The sequence below is a fragment of the Cyprinus carpio genome, chromosome B17, assembly GCF_018340385.1.
Source record: "Cyprinus carpio isolate SPL01 chromosome B17, ASM1834038v1, whole genome shotgun sequence".
Classification (NCBI taxonomy): domain Eukaryota; kingdom Metazoa; phylum Chordata; class Actinopteri; order Cypriniformes; family Cyprinidae; genus Cyprinus; species Cyprinus carpio.
Genome location: NC_056613.1, coordinates 7,062,444 through 7,085,072, shown reverse-complemented (window position 1 = coordinate 7,085,072; position 22,629 = coordinate 7,062,444). Strand labels below are relative to the sequence as shown.

At 35.2% G+C, this 22,629-nt stretch overlaps 1 protein-coding gene and 1 long non-coding RNA gene across 5 annotated transcripts in view; both read right to left on the bottom strand.

Annotated features, from left to right (window-relative positions):
- Positions 1 to 986: 986 nt before the first annotated feature.
- On the bottom strand, positions 987 to 10,929 carry LOC122140123. Of its 2 annotated transcripts, XR_006156829.1 has the most exons (4): positions 10,828 to 10,929; positions 8,886 to 8,969; positions 5,511 to 6,397; positions 987 to 4,596 (listed from the first exon to the last, which is right to left on the bottom strand). It is a non-coding gene; the product is annotated as an uncharacterized LOC122140123 (long non-coding RNA). The 2 variants fall into 2 exon arrangements; XR_006156828.1 differs by lacking the exon at positions 987 to 4,596 and having other exon boundaries at positions 5,360 to 6,397.
- Positions 10,930 to 12,146: 1,217 nt separating this feature from the next.
- The window catches only part of LOC109106899 (protein Smaug homolog 1), a 30,626-nt gene continuing 20,143 nt past the window's right edge, over positions 12,147 to 22,629 (bottom strand). Inside the window, exons 4-11 of one of the 3 annotated variants that reach the window (XM_042741942.1) lie at positions 18,662 to 18,916; positions 18,378 to 18,487; positions 17,411 to 17,497; positions 16,526 to 16,757; positions 16,145 to 16,230; positions 15,150 to 15,262; positions 15,043 to 15,084; positions 12,147 to 12,424 (exon numbers count right to left, since the gene is read on the bottom strand). In XM_042741942.1, coding sequence (XP_042597876.1) covers positions 12,199 to 12,424; positions 15,043 to 15,084; positions 15,150 to 15,262; positions 16,145 to 16,230; positions 16,526 to 16,757; positions 17,411 to 17,497; positions 18,378 to 18,487; positions 18,662 to 18,916 — 1,151 coding nt within the window. In that variant the 3' untranslated portion in view covers positions 12,147 to 12,198. The remainder of the gene's footprint in view (positions 12,425 to 15,042; positions 15,085 to 15,149; positions 15,263 to 16,144; positions 16,231 to 16,525; positions 16,758 to 17,410; positions 17,498 to 18,377; positions 18,488 to 18,661; positions 18,917 to 22,629) is intronic. The other 2 variants (XM_042741944.1, XM_042741943.1) reach the window with 2 other exon arrangements.

The window sequence follows — 22,629 nt, the reverse complement described above, 5'->3', positions numbered from 1 at the left end:
AAATAATAATAATAAAATAAATAAAAAAAGCCTGATGATGATTCCTCAAAAGCCTGATGTTTCATAATTAATAATCATACTTTAATATTATTTTCCCAATTTTTTTTTAAGTATGGATAATAAAGTAAGCCTTTGTTGGTTCGGTCCAGTATGTGTTTATCTTGAAATATTTCTAACAACATAAAATTGATTCTTACATTTACAGTACTTTAAAAAGAAATATGTAAAGATTTCACAGTAAAAAAAAAAAAAAAAAAATATCTATATATATATATATATAATATATATACACACACACACACACACACACAATTTATTTCAAGGACAAAAACAACCATTCTTCAAATAAAAAACAAAACAAAAAAACAATGTAGGTTTAAAACAACATCAGGGTGAGTAAATGATGACTGAATTTGCATTTTGGGTGAACTGTCCCTTTAAGTGTTCATTTGTGCTCGTTATTGACTGTGTTTACGTGTTTTGTGCAACACTATGATTTTGTTTAAAATCAGCTGTTGAGTGTGATGTGTTGGATGTTCTGTGATGAAGTGATAACCAGCTCCAGCCTCCTGAATGTCCTGTCTGTATGGCCATTGATGTTGTTTACACTCTTTTATTTGTTAGAAAAATAGACCAAAGGTGAAAGGTGCAGTCGAGGTCAACTTAGTTTCTGATTTTGCACATTGTGGGATTCACTTACAGTATGAAGAATACAGAACATAGCTGTACTGATAAATGTGATCTTTGTAATTAAAATAGGATTAAAAAAGATGGAAACCAACTAAAAGATATTTTAAGATTCTACATTTGTAGATCATATTTTGTACATTTCCTCTGACGCATGTTTACCTGTGCTTGGGTATGTGCTTTTGAGTTACAATTTAAACCATATACATATATAAGCATAGAAAAAAATATAAACCAACAAAATCAAAATTGCCTATTTACTGACTTTTAAAAAAAAAAAAAAAAACAATATTATGAAAGAAACATTGTTTGAGTGATGTTCTGTATTCATGAGTTCAGATGAAACTCTGAGCCAGACAGTATCTGAGCTGTTCAGTGTCACAATCATATCATATCAGTGGATTCATTCAGAAAATGAGCCTTGATATTGAGAACTGAGTGTTATTCATGTGGCCTTCTTTAAACAAAAGACTCAAAGAGCCTTTCAAATACTTTACTGTTGATGTTCATCATCATTTTCAGCTTAAAATAAAAAAGCTTGTGTAAAATATATAGACTGTTCTTTTTAGTTATTTTGAAAGTTTTTTAAATGTTTTTTGTTGAGGGGAGTTGGTAAGCAAAAGACAAGAAACATTGAAGGGTGGATCACACAAATGTCATATTTTACCCTAAATTCACAAGAAAAACAAGACAGTTGAAGGACATTACCATCACAAACTCACATTATTGTAATGTTAAAGAAATCTCATTCTCTTTATTATAAGGCACTAGTTAAAATGTTTGTTTAACAATTTAAAAATGTACATATTGTGAAATTACTGCATAATAAATAAATGTGGAAAATGGCTTCTTTCCTTTAGAGTTCAGTATTCTACCTCAATCTTTTCTTTTAAGCGTGATGTTTTCTTCAACCATGAAAGTAGTTTAGTCAGGCAGCACAATCCTGATTAGTTTTTTGTACCAACATATTTTCATGGTTAAATCCTACTTTTTAATGATCACATAAAATCACTTCCTAATTCTTTCCCAGATTTTCCATGAACAACACTGCCCATCTGTGTGACACTGTGATTGGCTCATCATAAATGAGTTCATAAAACAGTGAGTCCAGAGTGACTCTGCATTTTTTCTTTACAGAAAGCCCCGCCTCTTGGCAGTAAAAATCTGTCTCGAGCTCTCTGATTGGTTGAAACCGAGAGGAGGCAGTAAATTCCTCACAGACTCATGTGGTTAGTTACTCTAAATAAAATAGAGAAAAGCTTCCTCAATACCATTCAACAGCTGCTTTGAAAAGAGAGAAACACATAGCATCCTTTTCAAAAGTTACTCTTTAATACTTTTTGTCTGTGGTTATTACAAAGATGTCAAGCATTTAACACAGACCCAATGAAACAGACAAAAACACATTCAGTTGGTGGACAGAACATCACAAACACACAAACAGTACTATAATCTCCCATTAACGTACAAAAACACACTCACAAGGCCACGAAACAGAGGGAAAGAGATTACAGAATCCCTCTCTTTACTGACTAAAGTTGTGTTTATTTCATTAAAGATGTTTGAAACCTGTGCTAAGATGAGCAGAGACGTAACACGAGTTGTGACGCCTCACAGGTAACAGGGAGTGGAAAAACAGCCTCCGACGAAACCATTCATGTTATGATGCAACTAAGAAAGTATATGTACAAAAATTACAAGACGATACGGTTTCTTGCTCACACACAAACAAAAAATATATCCACATCTCTGTGTTGTACAGACAGATATAATCATAACTTCATAACAGCACTGAAGTACCTAAAGCATACAGATTCCCATGAACTACCAGCACGCTCCTTCCGAGCAAATGCATCAGAATCAGCTCGTATGGACTTTGTATGATTTGAAGTTTCGACCATCAATGCGTCTTACTTTTCTCTATATTTTAGAGCCATATAAAATCATTTACATTTAGGGTAAATGTCTGAATAAAAAAAAAAAAAAAAAAAAAGGCACTGCCATTTGTTATTCAAGATATGACTTCCCAGCCTCTTGCATGCATCTCTAAAATATAAATTACCTTTTTTTTTTTCTGTTTTGTTTTATTTTTTCGCAGTTTTTATTTGGTTTTATCGTTTCATAAACATAAGATTCTTTTAAAATATATATTTTATATATGTATATGTACGTCAGCCTGCAGTCAATACAGGACATCGGCTCTTGAAAATAAAATAAAAAACAAAACAAAAATCAAAGAGCGTAGTAAAGCAAGACCCTTCAGAATAGAGGGGTAAAAACAAATCAAATAAAAATAAAATAAAATCGATCAGCATCAGAGTTCTGATATGCTAACGCGCAAAACCTTTTACAAAACAATGCAACAAAAAAAGGTATCCTCAACACTAAAACGCTAGTTTTATTTTTCTTTTTCGGAATACTAAGGCAGCATTTAAATGTTAACACTGTTACAGCATTGTAATTTTGCTGCATGTTTGCAGTCAAGCGCATTTGAAAAAAAAAAAAAAAAAACTAAAGCTTGTTCGCCATGAGGGAACGAATCTGAAAAACATTAACAAACCAGAGCTGAATACACATCATTCTTCGTTATCCATTCACAAGCGAGCAGCATTCTTCGTAAAGAACTACGCTATTTTTTAACAGTCCACTATTTTGAAAATAGGCTCATTTTCCAACTCCTGTAGAGTTTTACCGTTTTCGAATCCATATAGCCGATCTCCAGGTCTGGCGGTAACACTTTTAGCTAACGGTCTAATCTGATTCAATGGTTTATGCTAAGCTAAGCTAAAAGTGCTACCGCCAGACCTGGAGATCGCTGAATGGATTCGAAAACGGTAAAATTCAAGTGTTTAACTCTAGGGGAGTTGGAAAATTAGTCTATTTTCAAAAATAGTGGAGTGTTCCTTTAAGTATTTGGCATTAAACACCATAACAGCTGAGGTGAAAAACAGAATAACAGCGAAATCTAAAAAAAAAAAAACAAAAAAAAAAAAAAAGAGAGAGAGAGAGAGAAACTGGCTCTGTGTTTACATTGTGTGACAATAAAAAAAAAAAACAAAAAAAAAAACTTTTCCTTAAAATTTAAAATACACATTCCGGGCAGAGTTAGCAAAATATAAGCATTTATAGATACAAGAAAGAAAGGAAACAGCAATATTAAAACAACAAAAAACTGATGTCTTTTGACTATCAGGTATGTTTTTTTTTTCATAACAAAGAATGCAAATTGGAAAAACAAAACGTCAAAAAAACAAACAAAAAAAAACAAGTTGTTATTTGAGATGTACTTATGGTTACCAGCCATAGCAAAAAGTTAATACACAAGGTATCTTAAATAATACATCTAATGAATACAATTACCTCTGCATCAATAATAGAAAAGAATAAATAATCATTTGAATCTGCTAATTGTTTTCAAATGGCAGTGATGAGTGGCTTAATACACACAAATAAATGCACCTCTAAGATGCGCAAGATGCCACATGATGGTTTGCTAACATGCTTGTAAAACACCAGCTACCATTCCGTTTAAGGCATTTCATGCACTTTAAAAGCACTAGTTTGGAGGCACCAAGTCGCTTATGAATCCGACACACTGCATAGTCAACATTTTTTCTTTTAGGCAGCTTGCACCGCGTCGGTCGCCACTCAACAGATGCGAAAGTGCCTCTTTACTGTCCGTTTAATCATGACTGGTTTCTTTGGATGAGCCAAAAAGCATAAAACACTTGAGGTGTGGGTAGGTGCGTCAAGTTGTAGGCCGGCGAATACGGGAATTACTGGAGATTTGGAGGAGAGGGCAGAGTTTGTTAGTCCAGTTCCTCTTTCCAGGACCCCCAGTTCCCCCTCAGCCATATGATTCACACCGTGTTGCTTATGAAGAGTCTATTGCACGTTATTGCAAATTCACTTTTGATGGTTTCAGCAAGGATTCCAGCACCAAGGGCAGGAAAAGCAAAGTTATTATAGGAAAAACTCTAAATAAGATACATTAACAATCACTGAACACCCTCATTAAGGGACACTAATGTCCCGGATTAAAATAAAGCAAAAAAAAAAAAAAAAAAAAAAAAAACTTTCAGACCCTTCCCATACAGAAAATCAGATCTTCACTTGTTAAGAGTCCAAAACTAAAAGCTCATTTCTTATTGTAAACGTTCTACTTTTTATACCTGGCATGATTAACTAATGGCTGATATTAAGACAATACTGTAAAAAAAAAAAAAAAAAGACCCTAGCCTCACTTATTGGTAACTATTGCACAGTTTCACCACATGATGGCGCTCTGTACTAGAAACGGGTGCATGAGTGTTTTTTCCTCGTGACAAACTATCTATGTCTACCTGTTGCTCCAACAGTCTGCTGACACAGTGTACCACGCATGTGATATCCCAAATACACAGAAACCAGCTGAAAACATCCATACGACACCTGTAATCATCCCAAAATCGCTAAACCATCAATCTGCGGCTGTGCATTTACAGATTAAAAAAAAATTAAATGCATAAAAAAAATATTTGTGTATCTGAACGAACATCATTCATGAAGTTGTTCATGTCTCCCAAGCACAAATAAAAGGTCTGTTTAACACATTTTACCATGTTTACCACATTTTCCACTAAAAATAGTTAATATTTATATATATACATAAAATTTAAATAAAGTGAAATAAAAATTATATTTAAATATATTTTTAACATTTTATTTATATTTTAATTAAATTTATTAAAATATAAATCAAAGATAAAAAATTACATTCAAATAAAAAAAAAAAAATATTACTATATATATCTGCATATTCTGTCTGGATCTGCGCACCTCACCTCTGACCTCCATGTTCACCTGCTCCTCTTCAACCTTTCCATCTACATGCATTCGCTGGCATTTCTCCTGTATTCCACTTCTCTGACCTCCTGATCTCCCTCCACTGTTCCTTACGTCGGAATCCATGTACGACATTCCTTCCACTGACATCACTTCCTGTTTCCTTTCCCATCGCTGCTCTCACGTTCCCTCTCTTTCTTCTGAGTACCATCCATAGCTCTGAATTTAGCATCATTGTAGTGTTGTAAATCAGCTTTCCTACTGGCACAAGTGAAAACTAGAACAACAAACCAGTAAATACAAACACAATTGTAAACTACGAAGCCATTCAGGAACCTAAAGCTCTACACCGTCCACGGAACCCTCGCACCTGAAAAAAATGACTTCGGATTTTGTTGACAGTATTACGTGTAAACATGCTATAACGTAATATTTTTTGCATCTGCACAGAGGCACAGAAATCGAATCTGCAACTACGTCTTGATCTGGTTTCGTCTGCAGGCTGGTTTGGATTTCGTGACGTCCCAGACAACCACCTGAACACTTTGAGTTGTCTCCGTGCATTACGGACACCCTCTAATGGCCTGTCGACACGTGGAAGTGGAAGTGTTGAAGATATGATTTTCTCCCAAACTCGAATGTAAACACGCTGAAGTAGTCATGGTGACAGAACTTGCTTGTGTTAAGCCTTTCAGAAAATGGTGAATGGCACTGTGTAGACCACGCCCCATCTCTCCTATTGGCTATTTGGCATTGGTAGGTGAGAAGGTGGAGGGGGGAGGGTCTCGTGACCTCGTGATGACCTTTCACCCTGCTGCCAGGCATGCCGTCTTCCCTGTGCTCCCTCTTTTCTTCTCTCAGATGGTTGAAGTTCGATCAACGCCATCTATGGAAACAAGTGACATCGTGACATTGACACAATCAAGTGCAACTCTGGAACACTTCGGGATCCTTTCACCCAAAAATGAACATTTTGTCATCTTCTATCCTTTCACATGTACACCACTGTCAAAAGTTTATGTTTTTTAAAGCCCCTTATGCTGACCAAGGCTGGATTTATTTGTTAAAAAAATAGAACAGTAAAACTGTGAAACTATTTTTGGGTGTACTATTTAAGAAAACCTTTCTACTTGAATATATTTTAAAATGTCATTTATTCCTGTGATATCAAAGCTGAATTTTCAGCATCATTACGCCAGTCTTCAGTGTCACAAGATCCTTGAGAAATCATTCTAATATGCTGATTTGGTAATAAGCATTTCTTATTATTATCAATGTTGAGAACTATGGAAGCCTGTTTCCGCCACTGAACAAAAAAAAAAAAAGGGAAAAAAAAAAAGGGTAATTGCGACTTCTCACAATTCCCACTTTTTTTCTTGCAATTGCGAGATTATATCATGCCATTCTGAAGTCAGAATTGTGTGATACAAATTGTCAATTATATCTGTTTTCTTTTTCTTTATTATATTATTTAGAAAACCCTTGCTACGTGTAATATGTTAAGCTAACTGAGACTTGTTATAGCACTTGCATATCATTGCTCTTTCGTTGATTTTGATTGCTTCCATTGTCCTCATTTGTAAGTCGCTTTGGATAAAAGCCTCTGCTTAATGACTAAATGTAAATGTAAAAAGTCACAATTACCTTTTTAATTCAGTGCTGGAAACGGGCTTCCATAGAGAACAGTTATGTCTCTTTTTATTAATTTAATGCACCCTGGCTGAACAAATGTATTCATTTCTTTAAATAATACGTACTGAGCTGAAACCTTTGAACGGTATTGTAACTTTACAATATTTAAAATATTAAAATGAAAATATCAAGCAATTATCCCAGTTGAATAAAAGTTTTAATAAAAAAAAAAACAATGTAATTAATGTGTCAAATAATAAAAAAAAAAAAATAGTGAAACAAAAAACTTACCATAAAATAAAATAATTTCTTTCAAAACAAAAAGCAAACCAACATTTTCTGACCCTAAACTTTTGAATGGTAGTGTAACATATAACTTACTAGAAAATATCGCACAGGACTTCTGGGAAGCCTCTGAGAGACTCAAAAAAACTCAATGAATCGTTTTTTTTTTTCTTCTTCTGGTTCATTTAAAATGAATTTGACTTCCCGGCCGTACAGTTTCACAGAGCAAGCTGTCTCATTTTGCGTAATGAGGGCACACAAAACTCCCAGGCAGGCTGCTGACCAGAAGAGGTGGAGGTCCTGGGTGGGGGGGGTCTAGGGGTACGCTGCCACAAGAACACTACGGGACTTGTTGGCAGCTGTGGAGCGAGCAGGGCATTCCTGAGCTCACCGCAGAGCTGCCCACTGCTTCTGCCCGTCTCCCTGATTCAGCCTGTCTGCCTCTCTCCTGTCTGTCTCCCTGCACTCCCACAACACAAAGCTGTGCTTGTCCAGCGCCGAGCCCACTGCACTGAAAGCCTCTGTGTCAGCCCTGAGAGAAAAAACACTCTTTATGCAAAGAAAACCTCCACTTCACATGGGAATGCTCACTGCATTGATCCTCCGACGTGTGGATACAAAGTAACGCTCCTTTCTGTCTGAAACTGATAGTCACAATATTTTCTCTTTTGAAGATTGTTGTGTCTGAAGCATCGTCTAAATCTCCCACCAAAGAAACACCCCAAAAAGTTCAATTAAAATGTTTAAAAAAAGAAAAAAGAAAAAAATGTATTCCCTTGAACATTTTCAAAGGAAAACAAAGGACTTCAAAAGGTTTTTTGACCTTTTAAATGAGAGTTCTAACAGAAACTGTCCTGTGGGGGGTTTCATGATCCTGCCACGGTCAGCATAGTTCCAAACCATTTCCTCAAATTCCATTCTCATGGATTGGGGATAAAATCAGAGGATTTTGCCGCACAGATTGATAAACAAATTATGCAATCCTAAAAACATCCTTATTCATCAGTTCATACCAGCTTTCAGCATCATTACTCCATTCTTCACTGTCACATGATCCTTCTAAAATCATTCTGAAATGCTATTTGGTGCTCAAGAAACATTTCTTATTATTATTATCAATGTTTAAGACAGTGGGGCTGTTTAGTATTTTTGTGGAAAATGGGATGTAATTCTTTGATGAATTGAAAGTTCAAAACACTTCAAATAGAAAGTGCAATAAATGTTTTTACTGTTACTTTTGACCAATTTAATGCATCCTTCTGGAACAGAAGTATTAATTTCCTTCAAAAAAAAAAAAAAAAAAAAAAAAAAAAAAAAAAAAAAATGAACTAATCTATCTATTAATCTATTAATTTCCTTCTCAAAAAAACCAAAATAAGTTGATGTCATTTTCATTTTTGGGTGAACTAATCCTTTAAGTGCAGTATTTATAACTTGAGGAAGAAGTGGACACGTACCTCCCAGAGCGTGTTCAGTCATGCTGAGACACAGAGACTCCAAACGGTTATTGATGTCAGGCTCAGTCACAGGCACCTGTAAATCTGTAAAAGTACAAACAAACTGAGTCAACACATAACAAGCCAAGTGAGGGCTACATGACACTGACTGATGTCTTGATATACCAAACATAGAAACAAAGTGGTTATTTGTGGTTGCCTCACAGAAACAGTAGATAACAACAGCAAATCTGTAAATGGGAACAGCACAAAATGCAGGCCAGATTTGAACCTGATCTTTTTATCAGATAGTTCACCAAAAAAATGTAATCGGCTAAAACGTTACTCCCGCTCAGATCATCCAAGCTGTAGATGAGTTTGTTTCTTCATGGGAAGAGATTTGGAGAAATGCAGCATAACATCACTTGGTCACCAGTGGATACTCTGCAGTGAATGGGTGCCGTCAGAATGAGAGTCCAAATAGCTGATAAAAACATCATAATAATCCACAAGTAATCCACACCACTCCAGCACATCAATTAATGTCTAGTGAAGCTAAAGCTGTGTGTCTGTGTGTGTGTGTGTGTGTGTGTGTGTGTAAAAAACAAATCCACCATTAAGACCTTTTTTTGATGGCACCCATTCACTGCAGAGGATCCATTGGGGATGTAATGCTAAATGTCTCTGTTCAGAAGAACAAACAAACACATCTTCATCTTGGATGGCTTAAAATAAATTAAAAGTCAATTTTCATTTTTTGGTGACTATTTCTTTAAATTAAGCATTCCCTTGGAGCAATCGGGGCAAGTGTTTTGCTCAGAAGCAAAATGGATGATACAGATCACCCTTGCTTGGTTTAAACCACTAACCTTAACAGTTACTATCCCAGACCTTACACATTTCATTTCATTCTCTTTTGACCAATAACACACTCAGAAGTTGACCAGCGAGAGAAGGCGGCAAACAAAGATGCATTTCAAAACCCTTCAGAGGTCTCATTCCCATCTTAGTCACCATACCGCAATTGATCAATAGTTCAAAACTGCGACATCAATTTTCTAAATTCACAGCCATTATGCTTGCAAATTGCACTGAACTGATTGTGAATCAATCGTGTTCATAGCTCCCTCAGTAGTACACTGGCCTACAGTGTGAGCTCTGTTCTAAAGAGAAGCTTCAGTCTCAGTGGGGCAGAGTCTGACTGCTCAAGGCTCCTGCAGCGCTGCTTGGGCTGGGCCGGCCCTTACTGTGCTTGTCTTTAGCTGAGTCAACAGCAAACAGGCCTTTGAAAATCCCTTGTGGGAAGGAAGAGCTGAGTTAGGCAACCACTGGCTGGACGGAAAAGACAACCTGCTATTTTTAAGCAGCAGATCCTGTAAGGCCCGTCAAGTCTCTCTCTCACAGTGCTCCCTCTTTATTGCCTTTCGCACATTCGGATGGGCAGCAATGAGAACACAAGGGGGAACGAGTTGGAGAGAGAAAGTGGCAGGCATGCTGCACCAAGAAAGTCATTGTAACATGCAACCTAGCACACAAAAACACTGTACACTCTCTTGTGCACAGCATCTCTTTCTTCTCCGAAAGGGGTTGAGTATTTCTGTAAATCCATGAGAAAGCAGCAAACTAAAGGAAGTGAGTTTCAGCTGCAGTCAGAGTGGAGCCACAGACAGAGAGGAACATCTGTCTGCTCTGAATGTGTGTCAGTGGAGCACGCAGCACAGAGATTTATTACTGATGTTTATGCACAGCAATAAATAAATATATAAATGAATAAATAAACACTGTCCAATTGAAAAGACAAAGTTTAAGGTTTAAGTTTAAGCTCCTTAATTTAAGATATTTTTTCAAAATTTTGCGTCTTTTAAGTAATCTGGGGGGGGGGTCAGAGATGATGGTACTTCTGCTTTGCCTGAGCAGACTGTGAGTTAAACATGATCAGTGTGTTTGAGTTCTGGTCTCTTACCTGTTTGCTGGAACATGGCCATGGTGTGTGGGTTGGTGTGGACGGGTAGCGATCGAGTCCTCTGAACTGAGCTGTGTGTGCGGCTGGGCATGCTGTTACTGCCCCGTTACTGCCGGCCCTGGGATTGGGCAAACCACAAACCTACCACGTCATTTCACCTCACATGCCAGCCAAATTACAATCACATCATTCTACAATCTGTGCTCATGTTCATTAAACTACTGGATAATACAGGAAAAACAGTTTCACCTGATTATGAAGTCTTTTATTGTTCTAAACATCAAATGACTAGTAATGAAAACAAATCCTTTCTCATGACTTTTCTTCTATATGCAAATGAATCTAACAAAAACATATCCATGTCATTTCACCATAATAAAATTATATGTATATATATATGTATGTATATATATATATATACATATATATATACACACACACACACACACACACACACACACACACATAATATTTTTATATTTTATTTAATTTAAATATAGGTGTGTACCATGAAATTGCAATCTGCTTTTTTGCATTACTGGTTTGTAATTTCCATTATTCTCATTATTGTAATATAACCATTTCTTCTTTATATGCATAAATTACTTACAACAATTGTGTAACTGTGTAAGTGATTCTCATTACTGTTATACATTTTTTTTTTTAAATGTACATCAGACACACTTTTTTGTATTATGGTAATGAGCAATTTGGGACGGGGGTAAAATTTTCAATTGATTTAAAAAAAAAATAATTTAGGGTGATGTATCACTCGGACAACTGATCATTTATTACGATTCATCCATAAATGTAGTGATCTGATGTGAATATGTTCTTCTAACCTGCGTATCCGACTTTCATTCACTCTCTCACTCCCTTCATTTGACTCCCTCTCCCCCTTTCCTGGCCCTCCCGTACAGACGAGCAGGGAAAAACAGGAAATGCCTGTGCACTGTTCTCACTGCCTCTGACTAGCTCCCTCTCTCTCACTCTCTCTTTCTTTCTCTCCTCTTCTTCTCTCCCCTCCCCTCTCTCTCCTCCCTCCAGTCGCACTTCTCCCCACATATGACTCATCGGCTGTTTCGCGCACCTAACCCCAGCGTCCACAGACTCTGAACCAGGGAGGCAGTTGGAACTTCCTCTCATTGTAAGCGTGCCTAGAAAAATGTTTGAGCAGACACGCAAGAATGCCAGGTTATCACTGCGCTTCCAAAACCCGATCCTCAGTTGTTCCATTCAGCAGTGATGGAGGATTTCTGGAATGCTGTAAATTGCCTCCAGCTCGATCCACTTCAAAAACTAGAGCTGGTAAGTGGTAATAGAGTCATTTATGCTTCGGGTTGGGTGTTGTTCAAAGCAACTGTGAGGGCACTAGGGCACGTTTGTGAAATGACAGACCTGTCTTCCCTGCTTCAGGCCGGTAGGGGTGCTGCTGCCGCTTCGGGGGGTTGGTCCAAACAGGCCGGTGGTACCCAAAAGGATGGGTCTGACACCAGGCAAACTCCGCATCTGATACTGGCGCAAGGTCCTCCGGGTGGGAACGCCGCTGCCTACACATCCCGTGGTTGGGAGAGAGTTGGACTGACCGTAACGGCTGCTGAAATTAAAAAACAAAAAACAGACAGTGTCATAAAATACCACTCAGATGCTCTGATGCTATTACAGAAAGAGAAAGCAACTTCAAAACTTGTAAAAATTTGAATCAAATGTAGTATTATTTACATATATATTAAACAAATAAATATTATTTATATATTGAAATATAATACAGTATAATATACTGTATATGCAGAATAAACTATTACATAGTTTTTATACATATTATTATATAGTGTGATTAATTATATACAGCGGGTAACATAAGTATTATTCATCATTTTTCTCAGTAAATATATTTCTAAAGGTGCTGTTGACTTGAAATTTTCACCAGATGTCGGTAACCACCCAAGTAATCCATACATGCAAAGAAAATAAAACAAAAAAATTCAGAAATTAAGTTATGTGTAATAAAAGGGAATGACACAGGGCAGTCTGAAACAGACACATGAAGAAAGGGAGGTGCAAAAAGGCATGGAAAGCCAAGACACCAGCTGAAATCTATCAGTAATTAGAAAGCAATCCTGCCCCTTGTCAGTGGAAATTAATATTAGCTGGTTCAGTCCCAACACCTACAGTACCAGGATGATGAAGATGAAACAAGGGTGGACATTACAGCAAGACAATGATCCTCAATTGGTTTTAGAGAAAAAAAAATAAAGCTGCTAGAATGGCCCAGCCAATCACCTGACTTGAATCCAAAAGAAAATAGGAACTAAAGATCAGAGTTCATAGAAGAGGCCCACGACACCTTCAAGACTCTGTGGAAGAATGGGCCAAAATCACACCTGAGCAATGCATATGACTAGTTTCTCCATACAGGAGGCATCGTGAAGCTGTCATTACCAACATTTTGTACAAAGTATTAAATAAATTTCAGTAAGCGTGTTCAATACTTTTTCCCTGGGTCATTCCATTTTATTACACAGAACTTAATTTCTGAACTTATTTGTTTTGGTTTCTTTGTATGTATGGATTACTTGGGTTGTTGCCGACAACTGGTGAAAATTTCATGTCATCAGCACTTTTAAAAATATATTTACTAAGAAAAATGGTGACGTGTTCAGAATTTATTTTACCCACTATATATATATATATATATATATATATATATATATATATACATATACATACATACATACAAAAAAAAAAAAAACATATACATACATACATACATATATACATATACATATACATACATATATATATATATATAATTTATTTTTAAAAAAAAAAAAAAAACATATACATATATATATATATATATATATATTATATATATATATATATATATATATATATATATATATATATATATATATATATATATATATATAATTTATTTTTATATACACACACACACTATATTCCTTTCAAAGAAATGTACTCATATTATGTTTCCTTAAAAACAAGAAAAAAAAAAACAAGAGTTGACAGCCCTAGTATCTATTAAATAACTGAGAACAAACTCCTGATTTTGGCAGCAGTAAAGAACAAGAGTCTGTGTAGGAGGGCCTTTTTGTATTGACTTTGAAAATGGTGGAATTTAAAGTTAAAAAGTTTGTGAAGAACCACTACTGATGTAGAAGTCCATAATGCCTCATACTGTAACATAAAACAGGAGATTCTTGTTGAGTATCATATGCTCTATTTTCGGGCCCTGATGTAATCCAGTAGGGAGTGACGGCAAACCGTGACTCATGGTCCTAAACACATCTGTGTGGTCTGTGGTTTTTGATCATCATTAAAGTATTAGTCCAATAAATAAAAACACAGATGGCAATAATTCTGCCCTGAATCAATCAACGTATCTGACAGAATAAACCTCAAAATGACTGTTCTTGGCTAATGTCTGTTCTCAGTTCACTGCATGATGTAATTCAGTAAAACTTAAGAAACAAACCTGGTTTTGTCGGGAAACACTGCTCTGCTAATCAGATGACAGCTGTCATAGTGAATAACTTCCACTGAATTTTACTTAATCATTTAGAAATATATGAAGAATAAAGCAAAGTCAAATGTCAATTTTACAATAGCAATTTATTTTGAAATAATGTTTATCTGACTGCATATTATACCACTTAATGAACATCTAACTACCAAATTAAATTGATGAAATCATTTTTTAGGTGAAAAGACTATAAAGTTATAGATTTCTGGTCTTCACACAAAGTACCAATATTGACCAATCAAAATCAAGTACTCCAGAATGTCATATAATAATTTTAAGAATATGTTTGTGAGTTTTCCTAATTTTATAAAAATTTATAATTTCCACTTCATGTTTTAAAATTCCTCAATATCTCAGGTAGGTATTTAAACATCAATAAATGCACTAGATTTTCACAAGCTAAAATAATTTGATGGATGCAGAAGCACCATTTTTGTATTGTATTTTTAATGCATGTTTTCAAAATGTTTTGGTTGATGTCAAACTAACCACAAATAGAATCTAATGGATAACAATGGATTTTTTGAAAGGTGAATGAGTATTTTTAGATAAAACAGAGGGTTAACGCTTCAATGATATCGACCCAAGGGTTTAAATGCAGAGTTAAAAAATACTGTTAAAATATTGTTTAAAAGAACATTTTAAAAAATATGTAAATTTGTAATTACATTTTTAGCATCATAGCCTCATCATGGGAACCTCGACAGAATCTAAACAGAATAAGAAGGTTAAATTGTGCTTTGGTTCTAACAATGACCTCCAAAATCGACTTTACCTTCTTCTCTGTCCTGTTAGGTCCAGGAGAGTTCTCCGTGAAATTGACCGGAACTGCACCTGCACCTGCTGCTTCCAAGACAACAACCTCTTCTTCTGCGTCTCTGTGAAGGCCTGTGAGATGTGGGAGACATCACAGCAGTGAGAGACTCAGGATTTCCATTCCAGCCCAACATACTTCACACCTCATGACTGATCACTCCAGAACTGTGCCTAATGGGACTATGTCTGCTTATTCTTAAATGTATTGTGTAATTTCTTCAGAAGTTTCAATAATAAGGATAATACAAACCAGAAAAGGGGACTTTATGCTCGCCATCTGCTGACCTCAACAGTCTCACATGAGAAACTAAAACATTTTTGCACTTTGATTTGGATAAAAGCACCTAACAAATGCCTTCAACGGCATGAAATCAAACGAATGTTTAGTGAATTTAAGTCTAATTTCTCAGAGAAACTCTTAAAAATCTGGAGTCTTCCTGATAAGAAGATGGTATATATATATATATATATATATATATATATATATATATATATATATATATATATATATATATCTATATATATATATATATATATATATATATAGTTTATTTATAATAATAGTATCTATTAATATTTTGAATGATCAGTTTTTATTTTTTTCTTGAGCTTTCATTTTTAATACTTCCATTTAGCTTTATTTTACTTCTATTTATGCTTTAGTTTTAGTAAATTTAATGTTTCAACTAGGCCAAGGCAACATTTCAATTTTTTTAGAGTTTAAAGTTATTTCAGCTTTACTTTAATTACGGAAAAATTATTTAAAATATTTTAGTTTTTGTTAACAATAACAACACTGGTTCACTAACCATTTTACTTCCATCATTTGACCCTTTTCTGAGTGGAACAGGATATTCAACAAGTAAGGACATGATTGAATTATAAAAAGCGGATTAATTTTTCACAATAAGACAAAGAACCAAAGAAATTAATTAAAAGTTGATGAACACTCACCTCCTGGATTAGGCACTTATCAATAAGCTGTAAGTAGGAACTAATGTTCTCCTCATCCGACCCTGAGACGAGGAGCTGTGTGCAAACTGTCACAAAAAAAGAAAAAAAGAAAGAGTTAAATTCACATATAAAAAAAAAAAAAAAAAAAAAAAAAAAACCTTCTTACACAATGCCAAACTATATTAGTTCAGTATGACTTTCAATCTCGTATAGTTATGGACAACTCAACGTGAGCTAAGGGAAGTAAATTACATAATCTCTGTCTAACATCTTCTGACCCATTTTTCTGTCCGTAAGTTGTTTGGAAATGGAAAGTGGTGACCTAAACATTCCTAAAAGCCTCAGATATTTCTTAGATGACGAGAAGAACTACGTGTGAACCTTTGCCCATGACGCGAGTGAACTGAGCGGGGATGTCTCCCTCGGCTATGAACGTGGAGCTGCCCTCAGTCTCCCCTCCACCCAGGTGGGAAGCGGCGATGCTGCTCTTCCCCTCAGCACTCAGCAGGTGGCGCTGTGAAGACTCCTCTGTGCTGCAGGCTTTAATGGGCGTCTGGATGATCTGGTGGAGCTCCTGCAAAGGAGCACGTAGATTCCCTCCCTCCAAAATGTCCTGAAAGTGAGAGAGATGACAAATGAATGGATGCGAGTGTAGCTGTTATATTCAAGGTTGCGGTGCGGCATTATTTTGGATGCTTCCATAAATTCAATACGGGCAACTGTCAGGTGTCGGGATATTTCAGACATGTAATGAGGCGGAAAATGACATGTGAGGACATAATAAAGGTCTACCAAAAATACGAGCATGTTTGTTTCCCCGTCGCACGGTGCGACTCTTAACAGGGCCGACAGATGCGGGACATTAAAACTTTAAATGGATCCAGCTATCAGGAGGAGGTGTCTGATTTCTGATGCTACAAATGCATCAAGATGAAAAGGTTGCTCTGAAATTAGACATCTGGCTCCTTCCTGTCTCTTGTAGTTTCAAATATTGTGTCCTTGAATTAAATAGATGCCATTTAATAATTAATACAAACTGCATGTGAAAATGATAAAGGCAGAGGTTTGGGCTTCAGAGTTAGTGTGGCACTGCAGTTAAAGATTAAGGCTGGAAACTGAAAGGTTGAAGGTTCAAACCCAAATCTGAAACAGTGAAAAAAGTATCCACAGTATGAATGGCTGCAAATGTTATGTTGAATAGGACTGTTCACAAAAACAAAGACTATGGGTTAAAATAAACGGAGATGGGGAAAGAGAGTCTCTGACCTTCTCCAAACAGCGTAGCATGTTTTGTCTGTCTTTCAGCTTCTGAATACTGATGATGATCTTGTGTCGTGCCCCTTTGGTGACTTGCTATATCAGAGAAAAACTAGATTTAAAACAAAATCTGAAATAACAACAGATCTCATACTATGCAAAGCTGCTACTATATATATATATATATATATATATATATATATATATATATATATATATATATATATATATATATATATATATATATATATATATATATATATATATATACACACACATACACATACATACATGATGGAGACAATATATGCGATTCCCCTATAATAATAACCACATTTCACACATAAAAATTTACTTTTCCAATGAGGCCCTGTATGTATTATTCCACAAGTAATGGCCACCAAAATTACATGTTATTTGTGAAATGACCTGTAGCAGTGTCAAAAATACAGCAGGCTGCACCTAGTTGTATGCACAAATTATTTGGAGCTAAATGTTGTTAGCAAACTAGCTAAATCAAGACACTGTAATTAATTTTCAACCCCTGCATCACATAAATAGCTAGAAGAGCCATTGAGTAACTTAGTCTTTTGATTGGCTCAAACTCTCACAAGCATGTCTGTATCTTGCACATACTCGAACCTCCCTGGCAATATTACTTGTTTTAATCATTTTTACACTGGAGAACTGATTTTCTTCATCAGTATTTTTGACTGAGCTTTGCCAAGACATGATTTAACTAAAACGAGTGAGCAAATGAACAATTATTCATTATTATTTATTGGTTGTATTTATACTCTAAATACAAGACTTATTCTCTTACATCAGCTTGTAAAAACATCTTGAAAAATATCTTATAGAAATGCAAAATCTTATTTTGCATGCGTTTCTTTATTTATACGGGAATACAAGACAAAACTATTGCGTAAGAAAGTCATTTTTGCAGCCTAGCAATGAAACATATCAAAACACCAACCTGAGCTTCCAGCTGCTGCTCCGTCAGTGACATCATCTCATCATAGGTCATGGTGGAGAAGAGTCCAGCATACTTATGGAGACGCAGACTCTTCAGCCATGCCGGCACATCTGAGAATGACATCACATTGTTTCAGATGAAAAGCAATGCAGGATCATTTTTCTCGTGAGTGACCTAGTTTTTAAAGCCCTGGGCTCGTCATGACTAATTTGACCAATTAATTATTTTCAAGATCTGTTTAGTTGTCATAGAAAATCATCTACATGAACACTTCTGTGGCTCACCTCTCATCCCGCTGCCCTCCTCATGGAATGTACTTCGGATAGCAGCGTGTTCCTCCAGGTGCTCGCTGCCTCCACTGCCTGAGGACGCCACGCTGCTCTGAGGAGAGATTGGGGCGTGATCGGGGGCCGGTCCGCGGGGACGCAGGTCCTCCTGGGAGAGCCATCCGTGCCCCAGAGGCTGGTTAGATCCACCGCTCATCGGAGGGGTCAGAGACACCGAGCGCCGCAGAGGACTGTGCTGTCCACCTGACAGAACTGCGAGAAAGGAGACATGCGCCATGAAATCAGGCCACAGGGATCCCCATAAACACAAACAAGTCAGGACAGTTATATTTCTGGAAACTTCTGTCAAACGCTTTAAATTTACAAGCTACGATTTGTAGCTCTGTTGTCACTAAGCAGACATAAGGGTGAACTTTTTAAAACATACTATTTTCTGTCTAGTAAGTGTGGACAATCAGGGGGTCGAGTAGTAGAGGTGTGGTCACGCTAGACTTTAAGCATGTGAAATTATTTTGGACTGCAGTGAATATGAGCAACAGGATATGATTTCATATTCCAGGGCTATTTTGAATAATAAATGATAACATATTCAAAATGTTATACCATCTACTCCATATCTGAGTGTCACTGCACAGCATGCAGTTCTTATTTTAAATGTAAGAAATGTATTACATTAATCAATTAGTGATTACAATACACTAGCTCTGTTAACGATTTTAGAACTCTGAGAAAGAAATAATTGAAAAATAATTGCCAAATGATGAGATCACTTTAATATTGAATACATTTAAAATATTTTTATTTTATATATATATATATATATAAGATATATATATATATATATATATATATATATATATATATATATATATATATATTATATTATATATATTATATTATTTATATGTTTATATTAATGTTTTTTAGTATTATTTAAAAAATATTATACTATTTAATGTTTCGAATTGACTTAATTTTATCAGGTTCATTTGTTTTATCAATGTTTATATATATATATATATATATATATATATATATATATATATATATATATATATATATATATATATATATATATATTTGTATTTAGCTTTCATTTAAATTTCTTTCAATTAGTTTTATTAATTTTAGAACTTCAGATTGAGTTTATTTTAGTTATCAGATTTTCATAAGAGTTTTAGATTTAGTTACACTGATTTACACAAACCTTTTAATAACAATCTTTTTATAGACACATAAAACTATATTTTATATCAATATACTAAATAAAAAAGTATTTATTTTATTCATTCAGCCATTTTTTATAACACAATTGACAAACCGAATGTGTGTAACTTTAACATGTTGTCATATGAAAATGCAGTCAGTAACTGCATGTTTTTGGCTCACTGACTAGAACAGACTCATTTGTTTGGGATCTGACTACGCTTTTTAATTCATTAAAAAGAACCGACCCATTAAAGTCATTTGTTCGTGAATCAGACTACACTACTAAAGCTGCACAGTAAGTTTTTGATTCACTACAAGGAACACTAAAAAGAACCACTCAAGAGTCTGAATGATTTAGAACCAGTTCTGGTTCCAATCCCAAATGACAAGCACATTATACATGATCAATACCAGTTCATCTTCTCAAATTAGGGTATATTAGGGTATATTATATATATATATATATATATATATATATATATATATATATATATATATATATATGAACTGTACCCCGGACCCTCATTTTCAAGCAGAATCGTGTGGTTGGAATTTTTTAAAAACTTTCATGGCAAACATCTGAGACTAGTCTGACTAACAGCTTGTGTAGCTCTAAACTGCTTTAGCCAGCACAACCAACACAAGTTTATTTGTTTCCACTAAGGAGGGAAAACCTGGCAAACCAAACAAGCTGCAAGTTTTTTCCATTGCACCTACTAAACAGGTGAGCCTGACTTCCTCTTCTGGAACATTCGACCCCGTCACGGATGAGGGGAAAGAGGAAACAAACAGAGAATGAGATGAAGAAGATACGTTATGGGCCGTGTGGAGAGCGTTCTCTCCTCCTATATGCGGCTGTAAATGTGTGGACTATGTATAGGTCTTCAGACAAGTTTAAAATAGGTGCCCAGCTAACATTACAAGTTCCAGTCCCTAAATATTAGCCATTTTCCCTAAATACAAACCCCCACAAAGGATACCTTACAAGGGAAGAGCTGGGATGGTATGTGGTGCTTAGTTGGGGAGGTGAGAGGGTGTTTGTGTGAGTAAAGAAAGAAGGACACAGGATGCTGTTCTAATTCAATTTACAAGTGTTCATGGGTGAGTGTGTGGAAAAAAATGTCAAAGATGGTCTTACATATTATTAGATTTTATTCTCCTCTGTCAAGGAGACAAATATGTTTTTTATTTTCTTAGCAATCATGATTAAAGGTTTGTTGTAAAGAACTAAATTTACACCTGTTTTACAATCAACAACTAGACCAAAATTACAATCAACTGAATCCTTCATTATAAAGTATTATTAATATATTTAAATGATTAATTAATGAATTAAACAAAAACATTTATGAATAAAGAAGCTATAGCCAATTTCATCATCCAGCACCTGATTCCCTACATGAACCAAAAATAACTGACTGAAGCCATCATTATAAAATGTAATGTATGCATATTACAATTTATAGTATTTAATTTGGATAAATTAATTCATTATTTAAAAATGATATATACAATCTACTCTTATTTTAAATAGAAGAAATGTAATACATTAATTCATCAGTGATTGCAATCCACTATATCCATGCTTTTCTCACAGGCTTTGAGAAAGAAATAGCTGGAAAATTATTGTTATTGATGAGATCATTTTACTACAAAACAATGTAATTTTAATTGTTAAAATAATGTACCTTTTTTATCGTTTACACCAGTGATGTTTTAGTATTACTTGTATATTATTAAAGTATTATTAAGTTTAATAAGTTTACTTTTTAGTAATTTTGTCATGTGCTTTAGTCATTTTTTATTAGTTTCATTTGTATTGTGTTTTAATTAGTAGTTTTAATTAAATAACAGTTAAATTACATCACAGTTTTACAAAGGAAATGCAATGTCAGTGGAGTATTTATTTAGTTGCACTGATTATTCTGTTAAATATAAATAGCAATAGTGTAGGCGATGTTGTTAATTTTTAGCATGTTGGAAGGTAAGAGAGGTTTTTTTTTTTTGGTTAATGCCCAAATGAGTCAGAGTTGAATTAAATCCAAATTACAAATAAATACAAAAGAAAGCTTGTGAATCTGAATCAAACTGAATTCAGGAAATCTGTATCCATATGCAGCCTTAGTTTACATGAAACAGAGGGTTACCCTAAACCATTTAACACAACAAGTAAAAACAGAACAGCAGTATTTGTCCAGTGGACAGATAAGATAATATTTTTAAAGCCTACATCCTGAGGCTGCTGGAGGTGAGCTGTGAACCAGTCCTTTGTGCTGTTAAGTACTCTCAGTAGTCCAACATAAAGAGGATCTGGTGGAGCAGTGCTTTAAATGTGCCCTTATTTATATCCTCAGCTGTCTCCTTCATCAGAAAAAAAAGACCCTTGCATTCTTAGCTGGAAATATCGTGCTCTGACCACAGTTATGTTCAATCTGAATATCTTTGTTACACCCACAGCACAGCAGTGCTGCATATACACGGCTTTTCCCCTCGTTTCATAGGCTATCATACTTCTGAATACTGCTACATGTGAGAGATAAACTTCAAGTCATTAGTACAACATCTGAACAGTCCAGGAGGAAATGAGTGGGGATTTGAGAGGGTCACAATAATATCAATGTTGAAAGACTTGACATCTTGCTAATCTGGATCTGCAGCTGTTTTAATCGCACTTGCCAAAAACGAAATAGACAAAATAGCAGCTAGCTTATATGAAACACCTGTGGTTATGGACAGACTAAGCAATGGGAGACAGA